Source organism: Macrosteles quadrilineatus, unplaced genomic scaffold (genome assembly GCF_028750875.1).
Source record: "Macrosteles quadrilineatus isolate MER2022 unplaced genomic scaffold, UCM_ALF_1.0 Scaffold_4__1_contigs__length_99947679, whole genome shotgun sequence".
Lineage (NCBI taxonomy): Eukaryota > Metazoa > Arthropoda > Insecta > Hemiptera > Cicadellidae > Macrosteles > Macrosteles quadrilineatus.
This window is the reverse complement of record NW_026542597.1, coordinates 39,428,612-39,451,344: the sequence shown is the minus strand read 5'-3', so window position 1 is coordinate 39,451,344 and position 22,733 is coordinate 39,428,612. Positions and strand designations below refer to the sequence as shown.

The 22,733-nt window shown below is 35.8% G+C and overlaps 1 protein-coding gene across 1 annotated transcript; it reads left to right on the top strand.

Annotated features, from left to right (window-relative positions):
• The first annotated feature begins 2,239 nt into the window (after nt 1–2,239).
• On the top strand, nt 2,240–22,423 carry LOC128991822 (DNA topoisomerase 1-like). The gene is made up of 3 exons (XM_054415023.1): nt 2,240–2,341; nt 20,402–20,567; nt 21,806–22,423. The coding sequence occupies exons 1-3, from the start codon at nt 2,322–2,324 to the stop codon at nt 22,280–22,282; spliced, it is 663 nt and encodes a 220-aa protein (XP_054270998.1). The 5' UTR covers nt 2,240–2,321; the 3' UTR covers nt 22,283–22,423.
• The last annotated feature ends 310 nt before the right edge of the window (nt 22,424–22,733 follow it).

The window sequence follows — 22,733 nt, the reverse complement described above, 5'->3', positions numbered from 1 at the left end:
CTTCCGGGGCCCTCACAGTCTTTCGCAAACTACACCACGAGCTTACAGGTTAGATATTGTCGAGCTAATCACACAGCTGATAAATCACGTGACCTACATTCAGCAAGGAACTGCGAACAAAATATGTCAGGAATTTTAATTATTATTGTATTACCACTTGAGATTAAGAAAGCTGAGCTATTGGGAGTATTTGGATATAAAAATGAGTGAAGGATAGAGTAGACTGTAGAGTGTAGTAAGATGTATAGTGTAGCTTGGTTATCGAAACGGCAACAAGGATGTATTGCTTATACGGTGCATAAAATTGTCAGTACACATATGAAAATATTTTATTTCAGCCAACTAGCAAAGAGCATGGGATTTGGTTAAGTGATTTAGGATGTTCCCAAGTTAAATCTTTTCAACCATGGATAGAAGAACACATAAAAATCTTATGTTCAAGTTGTACCGAGTTTAGGAGAAAAATAAGCTCACTTGTAACAGGGCAAACTGAAAGTAGGCCTACAGCCGAAGTAAATTATAGCATCCCTTATAAAACAATAACTAATGTAGTAAAACAAAACCAATACAGTAAAGGCAAAATAATATAGTCAGCATTGGCCTTGTAGGACTAGCGCATTCAACTATGTTATTCTTATTCTTCTATTTGATAAAAATGGCAACAGCTGTTTTATAGATATTGGATGTGATTGTGATGTAAACTTCAGTATCCAGATTACGGTCAAGCCATCCGTTGTTTGTGGTTAAACAGATTCATACATACTTTGAATCCATTTCAGCGTCCCATTTTGTTGAGTAGTATTCGAACCGTCAATAATAAATTAAACTTAAGGACTATTCCGGACTATTCCGTATTCTGAAACCTATATATATATATTCTACCAATATGTTATTAAAAATAGTTTTACCACAAAAAAAATGTATTTACCGAACTATTTTGGTGATTAATAAAGCAGGGTGGGTAGGTTTTTATCCATGGCTTTTGTGTTTACGGAATTTCAAAAATAGCTCTTTAAACATTACCGTATTATAGTAATGTTAAATCGGTTACTTGGGTTCTAGTCATAGGTATTATACGTTTTATCTTACTACATAAACAGTATGAAGACTTTCGACTGTGTTTACACCTTTTTGTTTATCATTGTTTTGTGTCCTGGATATTCCAAGTGCGTTAATGGATTATTAGTTTATCACCCATGAGTAGAGTTAGAATGAATTGCAGAGTAGAGTAAAAATTGCAGAATTTCAGATTACATAAACGTTCAGAAAATACATATAGGCTTTGTACCTGCGCAGTTAGAATAAAGCAAAGGATATCAAGCATGAAGACTAAAGCAAACTTTTTCTGATCTTCTTCATCCTAGGATGCACGAAGGAGCGCTGTAAAATTGGCCTTAACACTTCTTTGGTCTGAGCATATTTTGTGAGCCACTAGGTACGGTATATTCACTCTTCAAAGCAAATAAAAACTATAAGTTAGGGCCGATCCAACGATTCCCCTAAAGCATATTCAAGGCACAATGATAGATCTTCATCGTCAGAGATGATCTGAGGCCGCCTACTCTTTGAGCAGATATATACCCTACGTCTCTTCCAAAGGCTGTTTAGCATTTCTGAACATTAAACTGAGAATCGCCAATGTTCCAGACAAGTCCCAGAATTATGAAATCCAGATAAATGTTTTTCATTGGATACTCTTAAGAAGTTACTTCTGAAGCTACCAATCTTAACCCTTAAAGCTCTTCCAGGATTGTCAGCGCCAGTGTCAACCAGCTTAGAAAATAAGGAAAGTGTAATGTTCTCTTGAGGATGGTTTGCATTGGCTCGATTTCTCATGTATTCCACACCTTGACCTTAGAAATGATCCTTCAGATTTCTTTTCAAAAATATTTAGTACCTTCTCTGCAGTTCCCTTTTCTTATTCATATCTGAAGTCACTTATACAAATTCTAGTAAAATCACTTCTTGAAGATAGCAACGTTGGAGTTCCTGGGACCAAGTATTCATTTCATTGGATTCGTTTTAAGTTAAAGTGTAATGAGCAAAGTATTGTTATGTGTATAAGTTAAAATAAATGTGGTTACTTGCATAGCTGTATTGGTCTGGTAGTGTTTAGGGGAGGATGGGAGTCAGGAAATGTAGTAGCACTTGCTGTAAGTAGTCTCAAAAGATAGTAGAAGCTGATACAGTGGCAGGGTAGTAGTGTTTAGATCTAAGGGTGATGAGAGGTAGACGTTCAATTTGGTAGGGTGGTGTGGCGTGCGGTGGAAGGACTTCGCCCAACGCACGCCCAGTCTCTCCTTGGAGCTCGCTCAGTCAACATGAACATCCGCGCCTCACTGTAAGTCCTTTTCTTTGTAATCTAACAGCATGAGATGGTTTATTTTTCCAAAATTCGTTTAGTAAACTTCAATTGTAAGAATTTTTCAATTAACTCTTCACAACTTTTTTGTTTTTAATGTAACATTTAGGTTTCATTTAGCGTAGTAATATCGATGTAACCCAACTATGGGTTTTGAATATTAATATTTGTTCTATTTTTTGCAGACCCAATGTAATTATGGCCATTTATTAAAGTGTTTTTATGACATTGGTTTATCATAGAGGGGCGTTTTGTAGAGTAAAGCCGTATTCATAGAATATTGGAGAGTTTTTTGGGTACACAGTGGGTACCTATTTGAATAGTGAGTATTTGTAGCTTAGTAAGTTTACTGTTAACATAAAATCAATTATCTTTTGTTTATCTTTGTTTTGAATTTACATATTTCCCCCTATCAAACATTCTCAAACTGATAAGTTCCTAAAGGTAAGTTCCTAGTACGGTATACGTGTTTTCGTGTTTCCACAAATATTACAATTAAAGGGAGTATGTAGTAGTTGGTCCATTATCATTGTACTTAACTATACGAGACAATTATTTAACTCGTGTGTTCCACTCATATTTTTCCAAAATTCAAATTTTTAGAAGTTGTTAGAATATTATAATAATATTAGTAGTTAAGATATTGATTGTAACCCTCAAGTTTGTAGCTCAATACATATCTAATTAATTAATTTAAAGTTGACTACGGTGGTTTGGTAAGAAATTGTATTAACTAAAGGCGTATATTACTATGTATTGCGTTAAGAACTTGAAGATATTTTAGGAATATACTTACAGATATTCATCCAAAATCGTGAGCAAACAAATTCACAAATATAAACTATCCTACCTTAAACTTCATAACAAGAACACAACTTGACTACTAAAGCTATTTTTATGAATTCAAATAAATTCACATTCATATCAAATAAAATACATTAACATAAAAAGTGAATAATGGATTCATTTTTAATTTGTTTATAGTAATATTTTGTTTTGTATTAGGTTTACACGTTTTCGCTTTTCATGTTCGTCTTTAATAGCTAGTAAAATTGTCTTTCTAATGATTACAACGCGAGCCTTTTTTCCTAGGGACCCGGGCTCAAATACTTTAAATCCGGCCAATAATTAATTACTTTTAGCTATGAGACAAAGCTGTGACCCAGTGGGTGGAGCTTACCCAAAGCTGTAGGTACTTCTTTCTGTAAAATAAAAACAACAAGATATATTATAATTTTCTCTTTATGTGAGAACTCCTTAAAACAAATTTAACACCCGTTTACTATCTCCTTTGCTCCTTTCGCTTTCATAGTACAATCTTTGGCCAATTCATAAAAAAATTATTAATTTGATTTTGTTATTTATATATTTTTTGTTTAAAATAAGCTCATTTTACATATGTTTACATGTGTTTTTGTTGTATCACTCATTTCACATACAGGTATTGGGGAATTACCTCTTTTTCCCCCTAATGAAAGTTTTCACCCAACAACGCAAGCAACGTTATAGATAAAGCTCAATTCAAAATAAGCTCATTTTACATTTTGATGTAGTATGCAATTCATTTTACAATTCAGGTATTGCCTCTTTATAATAACCTTTTTTCCATGACCATAATGAACCATTTTGTAGAGCTTAAAAAACAAATAATTTAGTATATTGAAGCGTTATTGTACGTCTAACGGTTACGGAAAAGATTAAAAAAAGCTTGTAGCTTGTAGCTTGTAGCTTGCTTGTCTATGGACATATTTTAATGCAATTTGGAAAATGTGTTAACTTCATACTAAGCTATCAATATTTCAATAAAAACACACATTGTTTTCTTCTCTGTAGCAGCAAACCTAAGTAATCATAAAAATTAATAATATTCAAATAGGAAATAAATAAGGCAATTTTAAGCGAATAATTTAGTGGAATTCCAACCAGGTAGACGGACATTTACTTAGCCAGGTTTGCTGTGGCGGGGGTATTACATTGTTGTAGCATACTACTCATTTCACATTCAGGTATAGGTGGAATTACCTCTTTTCTACGACCGTAATGAAAGTTTTCACACAACAGGCTGTAGACAACGCAAGCCACTTTATAGACAAAGCTTAATTGATTTATTAAGCGATTAACTGTCAAGTGACATTCCCTGTTTTACTCCATGGACGACCTTGTAGTACGTAGACGTTAACGTAGCAACCTGATATTTTACGTAACAAGTATCGGAATGTCCCGACCTAGATACATATCCTACACCTGCCCTGTCAACACCACACTGTGCCATATGTACGGAGTCGTGACCATGATTATCGTGAGCTTATGACTGATTATCGTATTTCTACGATGTTTCATGTTTCTATATGTATGAAAGTTTCGATTATATTTTTTTTAGAAGCGAAAGCCGTATGTATAATCCCCTGTGTGATAAAATTATCTTTGTACAAAACCCGGTGTGTTTTTACCTTTGATAAAATTAAAATATTTTAGCAGTTTGTCGGTAAATTTACTTTTCAAATTTTACGAAAGACAATGAATTAACAAGTAACTGAATAATATATCAACTGTATTTCGGCCACTTCTCTTTAGATACTAAATAAAATATAATATAAATTAAAACGACACTTGAAAAGCATTTATCTATACTATAGTTGATATACAGTACTATGATATGAAGCTAGTTTCTTAACTGAACACTTTTACTACGATATCCCTATTTGTTGGTTTCGCAGATCGTGCATTCATTAATTTGTGATTTCGTTGGTTATGAGAGGGATACTTTTTATTTATAAATGGGGTCAATGTTCAGAATGTAATGCAGTGAAATATTGGGTAGCTAATTTCGCAAAGATTAAGTTCAGGTTACGATATTAGGAAGGGAGCTTCATGCAGTCCACGCGTTGAAGTCACTATTGAGGGATTGGGGTTTATCAAGTTAATTTCTAATATAAGTATTTAATGTATTTTCTTTCATAGTTGAATACCCTTTACCTATCAGGATCCATATTAGATTAACTAAACACTAAGCAGTGAGAGAATACAATGGTAGTTTAAATCATTATTGAGTGCTATGAAGAGAAATTATGTTTCAGGGAATGTTTAATGTATACATTTAATGGTTTTATCATAACTTGCTTACCCAGCGTATGCTTGAACGAGACAAGAAACCCATTGGTTTATTCTAATATTTAATATAACATTTTTTTTTATTTATAGAAGTTTTATTTGTTTTGTATTATACAGTTGAGGACAGTATGCTATATAGGCTAGGAGATACCAATTTATCTAACGCAGAGTAAATCAAGTTCCAGTGATTTCTATAAGTGATTATTGTCGAAATACTTAAAAGTTAATCTAAGGTTGATCAAACAGTTGATCAGACCATAACAGCACTTCATCGCCACTCTTAAATTGATTTGTCGATCTAAATAAATCATATTGACTTTCATATTTTCTTAAAATTGTCCTAGTAGGTTTCTAGAATGTATATTTTTGATCTCAATTCCGTCAGGAGGTCCCTGAATATAAACAAGGTCAGAAAAGGCAACCCAAAAACTTTCTGTGGTCCAAATTTATCATGACATCTTTCCATGTAAAATATGTAGATCCATCCCAAGAATGCGTACTTTCCTTGATACGTTTCTTAACTACCGGGACAAGACTTAGATTAAATCCGTTTTATTAATATAATTATTTTATTATTTTGTTATTTTATTTTGGACGATTCATTAAAAATACTTCTTGTTAAGTGTTGTTATTTCCTGGAAAGATCTTTAACCCTTTCAGACCCAAATTTTATTCTGCCGACTTCGTGAGTTATGTGAAGTTGAGTTGAGTTCTTTGATGATGAACTAAAAACACTGAGAAAATTTACATTTTATGCTAAGATAGATGGAATATTGGTCAGATTTCTGAAATTTAAATAGTCTGCAACTCTATTAGCAGACATAGTACAATTCAATTAAAAATTGCAACATTTTTCGACTTTTCATATTCAATACAATTAAGATCCTGAAAAACTAGTAACATTAGGAATTCTCAAACATTTAAGGAACAAATTTTGTATTAAAATGAGCTATCATGCATACGCTAGTTATCTTAAAATAGCTAATTGTCTAAACATCGTTTAACTATGCCTGGAGGTCTGTAGTTTGTAGGTGTAACATGTTCATCTTGTTGTTTTGATAGTGAACACGTTCCGGCATTCTGTCAGTGTGTCAAGTAAAAATAAGCATCCTCGTCCTTGGTAATAAGCTATCCTCATTAACATAGATCCTGGAATGTGGAAATAAACTGGACCATTTACAACTACGTTAACTACACACAGTAAAATTAGGTTTTTCACAATAATAGGATAGTCTTCGTCCCTATCTTGAATTTTAAGTATTGTTTTTGTTTGATCTACATTGGCATTTTTAGGTTTTTTGTGTAAGAGCGTGGTCCAAATCCTGGGCACTGCCTTACGTCAACTTTATGTTAGATAGCAATTATCAATTGATATGCCTATGGCATATGTGTCCAGAAACGTTTTCGCCTGGAATCGAATCAGTGGCCTTCAGATTTCAAGGCAAGCAGTAGGCCTACTCGGCACACTGATAATTATACATATTGTAAAAAAAACTGACCAAACTGTTATTTAAAATGAATTCAATTTGAGTGGTCTCCATGATACTTATTTTAATAAAGCTCATTAATCCAAAACTATTCTGCAATACATTTCCCATAACCATGAACTTAAACAATTATATTTAACTAATTAATATGTCGTTTCAGTGAAACATTGAGTATACTAATAAAATGAGGCGTTTGCTTGTAAATTTGTGTGTCAACGATCCTGTAATAGTGTAACTATAAGAAAGTTGCTTTTTCAAACGGACGTTTCATTCAATCGTTTCTGTGTCCATTAGCTATGCTCAAACCCCCACTTTACTACACGCTTCCTCTAAGTTATCACACACTTTTATTATCTATAATAGTACATGATTCCAAAAATAGCAATCGTCTATTTCAATTAACGTCTAGTCTTCTATATACTAATAGGCAAGCATGTTTCATTAAAACCCTTTTTCTCAGCTGTTGTGCATCGCAGGGAAAATCTACGCATACTGTTAGAAATATATTTTCCTATAGACAAGCAGAATATCTTTATAAATTAAATTAAGCTAAAAAATAAGAACAAAAACTTTAATTTAAAATTGAAAAAAAAATTAACATGGGTCTTATGGGTTGTCATAACAACTTTTGGGGCGACGTAATGAAAACTAAATATAAACAGAAAATCAAAACAAATGGAAGAAATTCCAGTCAAATGTTTGATTTACAGTGTAGAGGTTAAAATAGAGAGGTCTGTACATTACATATATTTGGTCAAGTTTTAGACCTCTAGTTTAAAATAATTACACAGTTTTATTAGAAGCTGTGAATGACGCTAGGGTGAAGCAACCGACAATGATATCACCAAGCTTTCACCAGCTTGGCGAAAGATTAAACCAACTGTATTTTAATAATTGGCAAACCATACTGCTAAAATATAAAATTTTGAATGAAATTAACTGTGTGTGAAACTTTGATTATATCTCACCAAGTAATAATATGTAGGCCTAGTCAATATATTTTTATATTTTAAGTATAGGTATTTAACTAAACCCATTTGAAGCATGCTCTGTGATTTTGATAGGGCCAGTCACATGAAAACCTGTACATGGTGGATGGTGGTAGTAGTATAGGGGCCTAGTGCATTTGTGGAAAGTGTCAAATGTCAACCATGACACCGGGGCCCTGTTTCATAAAACTACTAGTCTAGTATTTACTAGTCCATGGACTAGTAATACTAGTGTATTTTACAAGTCTACGTTTCAAAAACCTACTAGTGTAAAATACTAGTTACTAGTGTAGGGACTAGTATTACTAGTGGTTTTTACTAGTGTAGATAGCAATGTGTTTCATAAAGTTTTACTCTTGTAAATTACACTAGTAAATACTTGCTATTTTCTACCAACCTCTCTTCACCCGTATTATTTGAAGTAGACTAGTATTTTTGAAAAGAGATTTATTTCATTACTCACATCATTAAACAAATGAAATATTAAGTTCTTTTTGCAAGTGCAAATTGGCTCACGTTTGCAATTTAAAATAAAAATAGATCTGTGAGTGCTAAAATAATAATTATTAGATATAAATTACAATCAATAGATGTGGCGTAGTACAAAATGAGAGAAATAGAATTTTGTAATGTCTATACAATCGCCCTATTAGAATTAATTATTATTATAAGTTATCAATTTTAGTCTAATTTTACACTTGAGTTAAATTTAATGGTTATATCAACTATTTAGCCATCACAGAGAAATTATTTTTAAGCTTTGAGAGAAACCAAATTAAAACCGCATACCGTATTGCATACAAAGATGTAACAAATGTATCCAACATTGCAACATTAATCAGATTATTTTACACCCAAGGCTCTCGGTTTTATTTAAAGACATTTTAATAGGAAATAATAGTAAGACAATTTTAAAGAGGAGTTGCATTGTATTTATTTATTGAGGTGCTTGTTATTTGCTTCCCTAAATAGCTGAAACCCTGTGATATACTAACAATTTTTGGGCGTTGAACTGAACTGCTTATCATAAAAACATTACTTTTAATCCATTTTGGTATTCTGGATTTGTTATTCAAAGTAATAAAAAAAATTTATGTTGATTAGAGCTGTTAAAAACATGGAAAAGTATAATTAATGGAATTAAAAGTATAGTGAGTGGCATAGATTTGAACCAGGGACCCGCCACATGACTAGCGAGAACTCTAACTCTGAGCTACGCCCTGCCCTAGCGACTACGCAATGTTTTGCTATACTTGAAAACCTACTCCATTGCTTGTAACTTTGCAATTATTTGTTACATCAAGAAACGTTAAGGCTTATTATTCATGGTTTGTAGACTCAAAATAAGAATATTACCAAATGGCGTTTAATTCAAATATCCTTATGCATTCGAATAATTGAAATCATAGGTAAGGGTACTTGAGACCGTTCCAATAAACAAAATGTCCTTAGACGATTTAATTACATTCAAAATTGAGCCTTCTTTTCTTTACTCATAGCAAGCTTAGTATTATATGTCAGAATAAAACAAAAACTATACAAATCACAGCGAATGCGGCAGCAACAGATCAACTTCCACCTAACTGTTGAGCGCCGCAACTAGGCCTACAACCGGCTACTACAATCACCGTGTTGATTGCAGCGACGCGACGCCGCGCCGCGCCGGCGGGCTCATTGATGAACATTAATAATAGCGGTTTGATAAATAATGTGTGATTGTTTTACTTATGTGTCTATATAGTTATTAATTAAAAGAAAACACTGCGTTTCTACAACTATTTACTTTTTGTATCAAATGAAAACAAAATTAAAACCATTTATAAAGGGTTTGAAAACCCGTGATTGAGGTTAGAAATTTGTTTTGAAAATTTACCTTGTAAAGTTGATCACGTGACTAGTAGTTTTGGTCACGTGACTAGTAAAATACACTAGTATTTACTAGCGGTATAAAAACGTTTATGAAACACAAATTAGTAGGACAGGTAAATACGGGACTAGTATTTACTAGACTAGTAATTACTAGACTAGTATCTTTATGAAACAGGGCCCCGGGAGGTAAGTGCCAGAATCTACTAGTAGGGAAGAAGGAAACTAGTGTCTTAACCCCGTAAACTAGAAGGACAAATCATGGCATCAAGGAGGGAATTGCAATGGTCTAGAAAACAAGTTACCTGTAAACAAGAAATCAAGTAACAGATCGAACAAAATTGAGGAAACTATCCAGGATCCAGAGTGCGAGGTCCTGGGCCCAGTAAACGAGAAGGATGATGCCAGGATCTCGGAACAAGTGGCTATAGATTAAGTCAACGACAAATCAAGTTCCAGATCCTAGAAAATAGGGAGACAACTACCCAGGATCCAGAGAGCTAGTGCCTGAGCCCATTAAACGAGGAGGATAATGCCAGGATCTAGGAAACAAGTGGGTAGATCAAGTCAACGACAAATCAAGTTCCAGATCCTAGAAAATAGGGAGGAAACTATCCAGGATCCAGAGTAATAGTTCCTGGGCCCAGTAAACGAGAAGGATGATGCCAGGATCTAGGGAAAAAGTGGCTAGAGTAAGTAAACAACAAATCAAATTCCAGAACCTAAAAAATATGGAGGAAACTATCCAGGATCCAGAGTGATAGTTCCTGGGCACAGTAAACGAGAAGGATGTTACCAGGACCTAGGAAAAAAGTGGCTAGAGAAATTAAACGACAAAGCAAGTTCCAGATCCTAGAAAATAGGGAGGAAACTATCCAGGATCCAGAGTGCTAGTGCCTGAGCCCAGTAAACGAGAAGGATAATGCCAGGATCTAGGATACAAGTGGCTAGAGTAAGTAAACGACAAACCAAATTCCAGATCCTAGAAAATAGGGAAAATACAGGATCTTGGAAACAAGTGCCTGGCACCATAACACAAAAAACTAGTGCCATATTCCAGGCAACAATACCCAGTAATCGAGAAGGACAACGTCATATTTTTGAAATCAAGCCAAAATTGGAAGAATAAATAAAACAAGTGCCTAGTAAACGAAAATGTAGGCTAAGTATTTATTTAGAGATAGTACCAATGCTGATGGGTAGGAGAGCCGGTAACTAAGAGACTCAGCCTCCCGACGGTAAGACGTATCCTGGAGACAGGAATGTGTCTGTTGGCAGAGAGGTCGAGGATGCTTTGTGTTACAAAACTGTAGGCGCGTCCAGACATAAACATAACCTTACATAACTCTGCATCTACACTGTGCTCACTCATCCTCGATGAGATAATAGTCAACTGCAGCCTGCAGCTGCGCATACCCTGGTCTGGCACTTGGTGGTACGAAGGTACAGAGGTTGGGGTTTAGAGAATAGAGTTCGTGTCTAAAGTGTAGTGTTGGATTTGTCGAAAGACAGTTCAACCTATTTCTATATGTTATGTCAATCACAAAACATTAGAACGAAATTGTATTTTTAGGAACGAATTTGTTTTATAAGGTACATTCTTGGTAGAATTTAATGGTTACCTGCTAAAGAGATTTTGTCAACTGGTCTCATGAAAACAACTAGGAAAAACAAAGTAAGAAATGTATTAGATTACCTTTGTTGTTGTAGACTGTAGCTCTTGAGTATGTTTGTGTCCTATGCATTTCACAACTTTTGTGACAGATGACTTCTGTTGTTCTGAAGTTGTTCCCGTATCACTAACACTATAGTCTATACTGTATTTACAAAAATATTTACACGCGCGGTCACTAGTATCGCGGTCGGGTAGATCGGACCACGTGATGACGGACACCACCCGGCGTAGTCACGGGAGGAGGTCTTTCTTCCTCCGTTTAATTTCTTGGATTGGGAGTGTTGGAATTTGATTGAATTGGGCCCGTTCGACGGTTGAGGGTAGGTTGGACCTTCCTGGTTCATATCGAGGTGGGTGCTTTCAGAATATTAAGTTTGTATGAAATATTTCATACTTTAGTTGAGAACAATAGTTATTTGTGTTACTAGTAGGTGAAGTGGCACTTTCACACTAAACAACACGTTTTAGGTTATTGATAGTGATAGTCAAAGGTTAAGTTAAACATGATAAATCCAAGCGTTGAACTAAGGGAAACACTGCAACAGCTGATTTTCAAGCGTACGCGTATTACGTGCCTAATAAAAGCACGCTTTTTTGTGTTGTTTGGTTAGAATACTAGTGTGCGGGAAAAAGTGTGGCAAAAGTAAAAAGTGTTTGACAAAAGTAAGTAGATGCAGTAATTGGCAACTTTCTGTGCTATAATCAGAGCGAAGGAAGGCCACTTTGTCAGGTGACTTCAAGAAAATTATTTTGGACGGTTCCAACAGTTAATTGTCGCTGTTAAGTCGTATCCAAGGATGGAATCATATTTTGAACACGTAACAGCTGATGATCAGCTGTTGTGATCAATGCAAAAGACGATCGACGTAATCACCGCAGATTTGCACATCATCATCTTCAACAGTGATCTTGTTGTAGCGAAAGTACTCTTACCACCCTCTCGATGACGTAATCTTCTTCATCCTATCTCTCTCACTCAACAGTTGAGAATATTTAGTACGTAACAGTAAAATAGTTTGTCAGATGTGTTTGTTTAACAGTTGTGGTGATGAGATTGCGTCAACACGATGGGTATACTGGATCCTGATAATTAGACTTTTATGTTTGAAGTAAATACATAAATTGATAGGTAAATCTATATAAATAAAATTAGAGTTTTGTCTGTACATTGCTTACAATAATGAACTTTTTGGTTATTTTTACATTTCATAGGTCAGAGAAACCGAATCAAACCTTATCTCAATTTCTGTCTGTCTGTCTGTCTGTCTGTCTGTCTGTCTATCTGTCATTCTCTTGGTAACGCTAAAATACGCACTTTATTACAACTACTCCTCAATAACTATAGCACTGTCCCGCCTGAAACTTATTTTCCAAATACTATACATATATGAGATGGTTTTAGACGTATTTCATCGAATATGAGACAGTTAGATATTTAACAGTAAACCCTTGAAAATCAAGTTTTTGTCGATTTTTGACGTGGAATTTCTGGAAGCCCATGTTAACCTTATGAGAAATGAAATTATTGAATCTTAACAGCTGTTTCAATTAAACAAGTTGGTTCTGTTCTGTGATGTTCAATAGCATTAAAGTTACAAGGATTACCAACAGGGTGCAGCACTAGCACTATTATTTCTTTTACATTTATGACAACAGCTAATTTGCAACCTGGAGGCGAGTGAGCGTAGCGAACGAGCTAACCTGAAGGCAAGTGAGCGTAGCGAACGAGCTAACCTGAAGGAAAGTGAGCGCAGCGAACGAGCTCCAACATACAGGTGAGTGAGCGTAGCGAACGAACTTCAACCAGGACGTGATTGAGCCATGCAAACGAGATCAGATAGTAAAAATAAAAGTAAGCCTACCGTTATAGGATCGACCGGCAGACACAGAGGTAATTTAACCTTTTATTGATTGTCATACCGATCCGGAACAACAAAAAACAACATAAAATGAAGCTATGTATAATAGTTTGGCCAGCATATCTTAAAATATGCAAACCAACTGCTGTTCGTTATATAAGAAGGTTTCAACTGAATATTATAAGATCCCCGTGCGTAGAACGGGTACACAGCTAGTTAGTTTAATAAAATAGAACTGAACTTATTCATGAGTCATAATTAGTAAAACAAAAACAATAATAATAACAACTTAAAGTCAGCTGCAATTAAACAATGTTAAAACATATCACATCTTTCCACCAAGTTTAGGCTCCTTCAATTAATCTCCTCTGTGGCCTGAAGGTCCTTGTTGATCTTCGCAGCTGAGGAGGTACATTCGGGTGGGGTAAAGCTTCTGCAGTGGATGTTCTAGATCGTAGCTGAGGATGAACATTCGGATGTTGTGAAGCTACTGCAGGGATTGCTCTAGGGCTAGGAAATACAGCTGGTGATCCATGGTTTTCTGGATTTTGTACTTGGAAATCTGAAGAAAAAAGTAGCTGTGGTAATCGTTTAATGCAGGGGTCGTCTTCCTCTTCCGATTCATTGTCTCGGTAGCATTTCCGAATTTGACTTGTATGTCTTTTAGTGTGCCCATTAGAATCAATCAACCATGTGTTCCTACCTAACTGCCTAAGTATGGTTCATATTTTCCATTTCACTTTCCCTTCAACAAAAGTACGAATGTAAACTTTACTCCCAATGGAAAAGCCTCTGTTTTTATTATATCGCAGCACTTCAGAAGGGTTATCTCTTGAGTTCATCTCTTGTGAAGGTTTCATAAAATCTAATTTACTCGTAGTTCGCAGATTACGACCCAAGAACAAAAATACAGGTGTTTGTCCAGTTGCAGTGTGAGGTGTAGCTCGATAGCGAAATAAAAATGTCCTCAAGTTGTCTGTGAACAAGCTAGGCTCTTTATTGTACTGTAATTTGTTCAGAGCTCTTTTAAAGGTATCTACATTTTTCTTGACTTGTCCATTAGAACTTGGGTGAGCTACTGGAGTCGTAATATGTTTTATATTATTGCGCAGGCAGAAATCTTTAAAACCTTGCGAAGTAAATGAAGTTCCATTGTCTGAGACGATTGTTCTAGGTATGCCATATTTACACAACAAATTCTTGAGTGCTTCTACTGTCTTTTCTGTTGTAATAGAGGACATAGGTACTATTTCTGGCCATTTCGAGAAAGCGTCAATCACTAAGAGAAACATTTGTCCGTAAAATGGTCCAGCAACATCTAAATGGATTCGACTCCAAGGTTCACTTTCTTTAGGCCAGTTGACTAGATGTGTTTTACTTGGTAAATTTTTAGCAAACAAGTTACATTCACGGCAACGGTGACATGTCACCGTGCACGTCTTCTCTTTTTTCACCCCACGCTGTAGATAAAACATGTGATTAGAATTTCTTCCATTTGTTTTGATTTTCTGTTTACATTTCGTTGTTATTTCGTCACCAGCATGGCAACCCATAAGGTTCATCTGTTTTTTAAATCATTTTTGTGTGCTTATTTTAATTTATAAAAGGATTCTGCACACCTAAAGGAAAATATCTTTCTAACAGTATCGGTAGATTTTCCCTACGATGCACACGAGCTGAGAAAAAGGTTTTTAAGAAACATGCTTGTTTATTAATATTTAGATACGAGTAAATGAAGGTGTAGAATGAAGTTAGATGACTTGTGTAGCTATTTATTCCCTAACCAATATCAGCGGTTTCATTATCCATTTATTATTATTAGGATCATTAATTTATTATAACCCAATGATCAAGGACATACGAGTCGTTTCAAACCATGAAAAACTACGGATTGTTCTCAAGATTGAATCGGCGACAGTGTTAGAGGAATTCGAAATTCCAATGACTTACTTGCAGGATTCCAACTCCTCTTTAAGCCACTAAAGAGAGAATGTAAAATTTTCAACACAAATTTCTTACCGGGAATCCTACAACTCTCTTCGTCAATGTTTTTGTCAGCCGGTTTCTTTTCGTCGTTAATATCCAAATAGAAACACCAACATGCTAACCTTATAGAACATAATACCTCCATTTACGACCGTAGTGCCTGCCTCAGTCTCAGTGCCCTTAGTGAGCCCTCGTGTCTCGTGTCGGAGAGAGGCGTTCCTCGACATTCACGCTCCGCAGTCGTGGCTCAGCTGGTGAATGCCAGATGCCAGCCTCCAGACACACTGTAATGTCTTATTGTCTGGACACGACACACGACTGTTTCTGCATCGATATTCTAAACCATCGACTAAATGTCATGCCATTGCACATTTGAAAAACAAATCTTAGAGTTTGAGTAAATACATCTTCGCATTGTCCAAACTAGAGTATTGCTTGTTTAGGCTGGGTAGCTGCTTGGTTATTGTTCTTTCCCAGTTGGTGGTTAAAAGCTGTACCAGCTGTTCTTTATCGTTTGATTTTTAACTAATGGCGCTGACTAAAGAAACAGCTAAAAATAGTTTGCAACAAGGTTAGACAGATAATCTAATTCAATTCTATAGTCACATGCATCATAGCACAATCCTCCTAGTCCTCTAATACAAAGCCATGGAGTTGGTGTGGGGCAAGTCCCCCCTGGTCTATTGCCAGGCCAGTAACAGTAATTTTAAACGTATGAACATTACGCACTCAGCAGAAGATCCATTTAGTGCACCAGCCGTTTCGGCAGGCCGGGGCTGCAGTGTTGCCACTTTTGTCTCGCCACGGCCTGCCCTTTCATATTCTGCTTGAAATACACCCTCAAGTGCGCGCCTCTTTCGTAAAAGTAATACTCATGATAATAACAGTGGTTGGCCGCAATTTTGACCCATAAGGCAGGTGTTCATATTCGGATAACACTATGGTAGTTGCCCAGTATTTGGTGTCTTACAAAAATCAGTTCATTGTTCAATCTCAGGGATCTCCTAGTTATCAAAAGTTGGCAAAATTATATATTCATGCCCTTTTCGCTCTAATATGATACGACCCAAAGGTTGACATCAAGCGCGACGTTTTTCAAGAAAAAAGTCTGTATTACATATCGCGTGCACGATCTTTCGTCCTCTAAATCCTATACTTAACTAAACTGTGTGCCTCAGAGCTATCGGTCTATCGTAAATTAATTGGTAACGGTATGAGTAAACCATCGATCTCAATAGAGATCGATGGAGTAAACAAGAAAGTTCGATATTCATCTGTAAGACAATGATATAAAATAATGTTTACTTGGAAAAATCAACATCTACTGTTCAACAACCACTTCCCTCTTCAATTGCGAAACTGTCCAATAAGTGTATTATGTCTATAAAACGTAACAGTTACTCGACCCGCCAACGGCGCTGTATCAAATAGACCATTGTAAATGTCACAGTTGCAGGAAAACAGGTTATTAGGGCCTCATTTATTCCTGTTGACAATTTAGAGATTCGTTAACCGTGCCAAGTGGACCGGGTGAGGTTAGGTTAGGCAATATCCTCGGTGGTATGCGGGAACAGCTCAGCAACAGGCAAGATTGTAGCAGAGAAAACTGCTTAATTCAATATAGAGTCATTGAGTTAAAAAATTGGTAGCTTGAAGAAAGTGGATGGTGTGTGTTTATCAATCTTATCAACGTCAACATTTCCAAATTGGGATTGTTATAACATGTTTGTATTTATATACATACATCCTTATGGGAAGAAATTGTTTTTCCACTTAAAATCAACATACAACACACTTATATTTCCTGTAAATGATGACCTTAATATAAGAAGCTGTGACGCAAACGAAAATACTGTACTATGTCGATTGAAAGAAGCCCACCTTCTATTATTATTACGTATGGCTTTTATGTCAAACTTCTTATCCTAGGCGCTATGTTCAGGCCGTAACCGTGTTACACACAATACTTAAGGATTAACCAAGGGGGTCACGGCATTATCAAATAACTAAAGACATTGATAGTTGGTGGGATTTGAACCCGGGAGATCTGGTGATATAGCATCCGTTATACAATTTTGTGAGCTGAGAAGGAATTTGCAATTTTGAAGGCCTATTTTACTAATAAATCTTAAAAGTTGTACGTCCTAATTCTCATTTCTATTTCAACCCCATTCGAAGCCTTGCAAATTTATTTACACATGAATAAGATGTTCCTTTAAACAAAATCGACAATGAGACAAATACACAAAACCAACCATCGCTGATGAGTGCTTAAGCTTAAGTTTGACTAAATATTTTCGCTTTCTCTAATTAGACCTCCCGGTAGTCTGACCTTGGGTGCCGCCAGACGAGAAGTGAGGCTGTTTTTGAGAAATGGGTTGAAATACAACTCTGTCGTCAAGGTCGCGGCCTTGGGTACCGTTACGTTACCAGACTTACATCAGCGCGTTGTACGCTGACCGTCGTCATAATACAATGTTGCACCGGTACTGCCAATCTTGTATTTGTGAAACCTTTTTTTCTTTTCTTACTCTACTGAAACACTGAGTATCAATCGTTATAATTAACCTACAGAACTAAAGTTATTGTATACTAGCTGTTACCCACGGGCTTCACACCGTTTGACTTCATAAGTATTAATAAAATTATTGATTGGTTAAGTTAAGCTGAAATAAACAAAATATCATATACTCTAATACGAGCAATGTTTGCTTATATGCTTGCTACAGAGATTGTAGATTTCCCATCCTTATGGAACATCTGAAGCCAATTTTATTGTTAGTTCTGTCCGGTTTTCTGTTGATGTCGTGTCGTGCTTTGTTTACAATTTGTTTCTTGTTATTTCAGTAATTTAAAACCTCGTTTAACCAAATAATACTATTTAATCATAAATGATAACTCGTTCACTATATTACGGTACTATATTACTGTATTACTATCGTTGGCTATATAGCCAAACAGTGAGACACATATAATGAGAAACTATAACCCTAAAATAATAGAAACAAATTGTAAAAAAACACATCTACAGAAAACCAGACAAAACTAACAATAAAAGTGGCTTCAGCTGTTCCATAAGGATGGTAATGGATCTGCAATCCTAAAATGCTATGTGAAGGTAAGGAAACAGGTCCACAGGAAGTGGTGAAGGAAGTAGTCAATGCAAGCTATCCTGAGTGCAGGAACTGTTTATGACGATTAGATTAAAAGTATCTGCAATTCTAAAATGCTATGGGAAGGTAAGGAAACAGGTCCGTGACGTAGGAAGTGGTAAAGGAAATACTGTAGTAAAGGTGAGCGGTCCGGAGTGTGGGAACTTGTTATGACGATTAGATTAAGGTATCTGCAATCCTAAAATGCTATGGGATGGGAGGGAAACAGGTCCGCGACGTAGGAAGTGGTGAAGGAAGTAGTCAAGGCGAGCAGTCCGGAGTGTGGGAACTGTTTGAGGATTAGATTAAGGTATCTGCAATCTTAAAATGCAATGGGAAGGGAGGGAAACAAGTCCGCGACGTAGGAAGAGGTGAAGGAAGTAGTAAAGGCGAGCACTGTGGAGTCTGGGAACTGGAAACCAATTGTAACAGTTAGATTTATGTATCTGAAATTGAAATACTGAAATGCTATGAGAAGGGATTGAAACATGTCCATGACGTAGGAAATGGTGAAGAAAGTATGAAAGGCTGGCATCAAAGAGTGGGGGATTGATTTTCCCCGAGCAAAGCTTGGTCCCCAGGTACTAATACCTAACAACAGGTAATACAAACAAATAAGTTCAGCTGAGGTATTTTTAACCTTAGTTATAATATGGAAAGTTCCCTTTAGAAAGGAATTACGACCTTAAAGGGAAATTTATGAAGGTTTTAAAAAATTTCAATGGATAGTTTTGCGCAAGGTTTCTCGTCATGACAAACATTTTAAGTATATGGTTTATGGAGGTGTGACTTGTAGTTTTCTCAAAAGTTCATGGGTACTTTTGGCTTTATATATAGATGAGAAATGATTTATTTTTAACACCACCCTGCAGCAAAAACAGCCGTTTTTCTGATACAGCAATTTTACTCCCTAGGGATTAAACATCGTTTTTATTCCCTCAGGAGTAAACAGCCTTTTTGGTCCCTTTAGAGTAAAGTCAGCTGTTGTAAAAACTCAATTTTGTAAAGTTAAGTGGCTTATTAAATTCATTACGGTTAATGTCAACTGGACATATCATCGGTATTATAACCATACAGTGTGGTAGAAAAGTCCCGGAACAGTTAAGTTACCAATATAGATAAAGTAATGATACTTGGTATATAAATAATAGCTATAACTTAAATGTTTGCTGTTTCAAGCTACTATCACCTTTTTATGCCTTAAGGGGGACGGCCCACGAGGAGTCAGACAAAATTCTTAAATAGCAGAATACGTCTAGTTTGGTATCTAATTAAATGTCTTAGTTAGTAGAATACATTGCCGCAAACCCAAACTCAAAAAGGACACTTGAGTCAAAAGTGGCAGCCGGTAAACTATTTTTATTATAATGTATATACTTAGGACTCTACAGAGAGCGGAAACTTATATATTTCAAGTATGTTTGCCACGAGTACTCGATAATGTGGCAACGTAGTTCCAAGAGAATGTATTATTTTGTATTTATTTGTTTTGAAGGAATAAACTCATTATTTCATTTGCCAAACTAGGTAGCTCAGTCAAAGTGTCTTAGGCTGAATGTCACATATTGCTGGTTTAAGTCCGGCTACATCACCACTGGCTTTTCCATGTGACTCATAGCTCTCACCACCTTAAGTTGAGACAGCCCATAATCTGCAGACCTGCAGGCTCATTACCGGCTGGACCCAAACGACCCCAGGTTATTTTGGGCTCCCTCAACTTTTGGTGGCGAGAGCTATACAGAAGGCCTACATTGTCTTTAAACCACCAGTCAGAGAAGCAAACCCATAATGATAGGAGGCTGAGAATTTGGAGCAAAAAGTTACAATAATTTTTCCTGATACATTATTTTACTTAAAGTTTTTCATCATATTTCCTTGTTTGAATCAATGTCACATAATTGTTTCCCGTTGTAGATGTGTGGTGGTGCTGCTAGGACTAGCTGCTCTATGTCTGGCCGCCGATGACTACGAGTATGACGATGCTCCTGTCGCTCCAGTCAAGCCATCGCCTCCCAGACCTTCTCCACTGTTTAGACAGGCCCGTGGTCCCGTCATAGGGCGACCGAGCCCTAAGACTTCTGTACGTAATTTGCTTATGGCTAGTATAGCATAAGATTATTTGGAAATATTTCAAGGTTCAATAATTCCTCACTTGACTTACAGTACTTCCTCATTTTTATTTGTGTATTTCTGTTTGTTGACTTCCTAGATTGATGGTTAAGTCAAACAGCTTCAAAGAATAATGATCATATTTGTTGAAGTAGTTCTCCATGGGAAAGTATTATTGGTTTTAGGAGCTATAAGATTGGAATTCTGAAATCATATTAAGGTATTTATGGAATTAAAAAAAAAAAAAAATAGCTTGTATGACAGTGAATTCGATTGTTTGTCTAAATAGAATACATGCTATACTACTTGAAGTTTCACGAAGTGCTCATGACATAACTAGCAGTCATTGGGAATGTTAATCCCACAAACTAAATGATTCTGACAGATAAAAACATTAATCATTGGATTACAACCATTACCAGCCTCATTAAATGTTGTTATAATTTCCCTTTACTTAAATATGAAATTATAATCGTTAACCCTTTTGTATTCATTCAACTTGTATTTAGCATTATACTTTCAATGATTTTATTTTCTATGGTATTCCCCAGTAGTTGTCAGTCAATGTTTAGGTTTTGATGTCTCCTCTATTGAACAAACAAGCACTCTCTCTACTACAATGTTGGCAGAGCTTAGTTTTAAAATCAGGTGTTGAATTCTAAGTTGAGATATGATCATCTTATTCACAGCATGTCTCTTTTAACCTGATCAGAATTAACAATGAAGTTGATCTGTCCACTGATTCCCTATGTGAAATTTTTTTATGTGAAATGTCAGCATGCTTTTAGAAAAACTTCATAAAACACTCAAGTATAACTGACACAGCTATGTTAAATAGCGTGTGTGTTATTTTAAATCAAATATTACCAACATGGTTGGTGCTGCTTCAGTCATAAGAAGAATTTTTTTAGACCAACCAGTTCGCTTTTGTCCCAATGCTTTTATTTACTTTGCTTTCTACAAACAATAAAACTTGTTAAGATTTTTTATATTAATACTTTCTTTAATACTTTTTTATTAAATGGCAACCATACAAAGTAGGATTAAATTTATAAGCATTTTAAAATGTCGATTCCTTTAAAAGTAATAGAAAATTTGGTCGAAAACTCCACAGTAAAATGGTAATAAATACAAAATATTGAAATTGACTATGATAGTCGAGGTCAACTAGTATAGATTATCAACTAAGTCCATTACTTCTGATTACAGGCACAAAAAACAACGACGACGACGACACCAGAACCTCCTGTAGAATATGAGGATGAAGAAGGAGAAGAAGGAGCAGCAGAACAAGAAGAAGAAGTTGTGGTGACCACAACCACAGAAGCGCCCAAGAAAGGAGGTCTGAAGACTGGAGTAGTTCGACCTTTCCGCAGTAACGCTGATCTCATAGAGAGGTTGAAGAGACGGAGAGAACAGCAGCAGAAGGGACCTGGATCTTCCGCTGTGACCACGACGACCACGCAAGCACCCTCAGAACCCAAGACCTTCGGCAAAGGTGGCCGCAAGACGACAGGAAGTAACAGGATAGCAGACCAGACCGGCAGCACATCGGAGAAGAAATCAACAGTGAACAACAGAAGGTTTACCACCCGAGGAAAGACGACTGAGGCTCCGGTAGAACCCGAGGTCGAAGAGCAGGAACAACCTAGGGCAAGAACCTTTGGACGAGGGCGTCGCTTCTGAGTCAAACAATCAAAGACAATAAACAAAACTGTGAATCAATAAGTGATGGAGGAAAATTGTATAGTTTTAATTTGTATATTTAATGTAAGACTTTGTATAATAACTTTGTTATTAGCGTAATAAATATTAAAGTTTTGTATAGTTTGGAGTTTTTTGTTTTAAGATAAGGTTTTTTTACAAACTGTGCAGGATCATGCATCACTTTGAATTTTTTTTTTCTGAATTTCTTTTTGTTGCTGATATATTTAGGAACCCCCTTAAAAATTTTAGTAAAAAAAAATCCTTGATAAAGCCCATAGGTCTTGTTTGTAAAATCAGTAACAAAAAAGAATAGTTTGATCAATTGTATGATTGACAATAAACAACAGGTTCAATTACTTGCCAATAAGTTGTAAAATTGAGACTTAAAAAATTTGCAACTATAATATGCATTTAAATAATATGAGGCAGG

Coding starts and splice junctions, on each gene's coding strand:
- LOC128991822 (XM_054415023.1), top strand. CDS start 2,322: ATGAACATCCGCGCCTCACT. Junction 2,342..20,401: donor ATGAACATCCGCGCCTCACT/GTAAGTCCTTTT, acceptor TTCCCGTTGTAG/ATGTGTGGTGGTGCTGCTAG. Junction 20,568..21,805: donor GACCGAGCCCTAAGACTTCT/GTACGTAATTTG, acceptor TTCTGATTACAG/GCACAAAAAACAACGACGAC.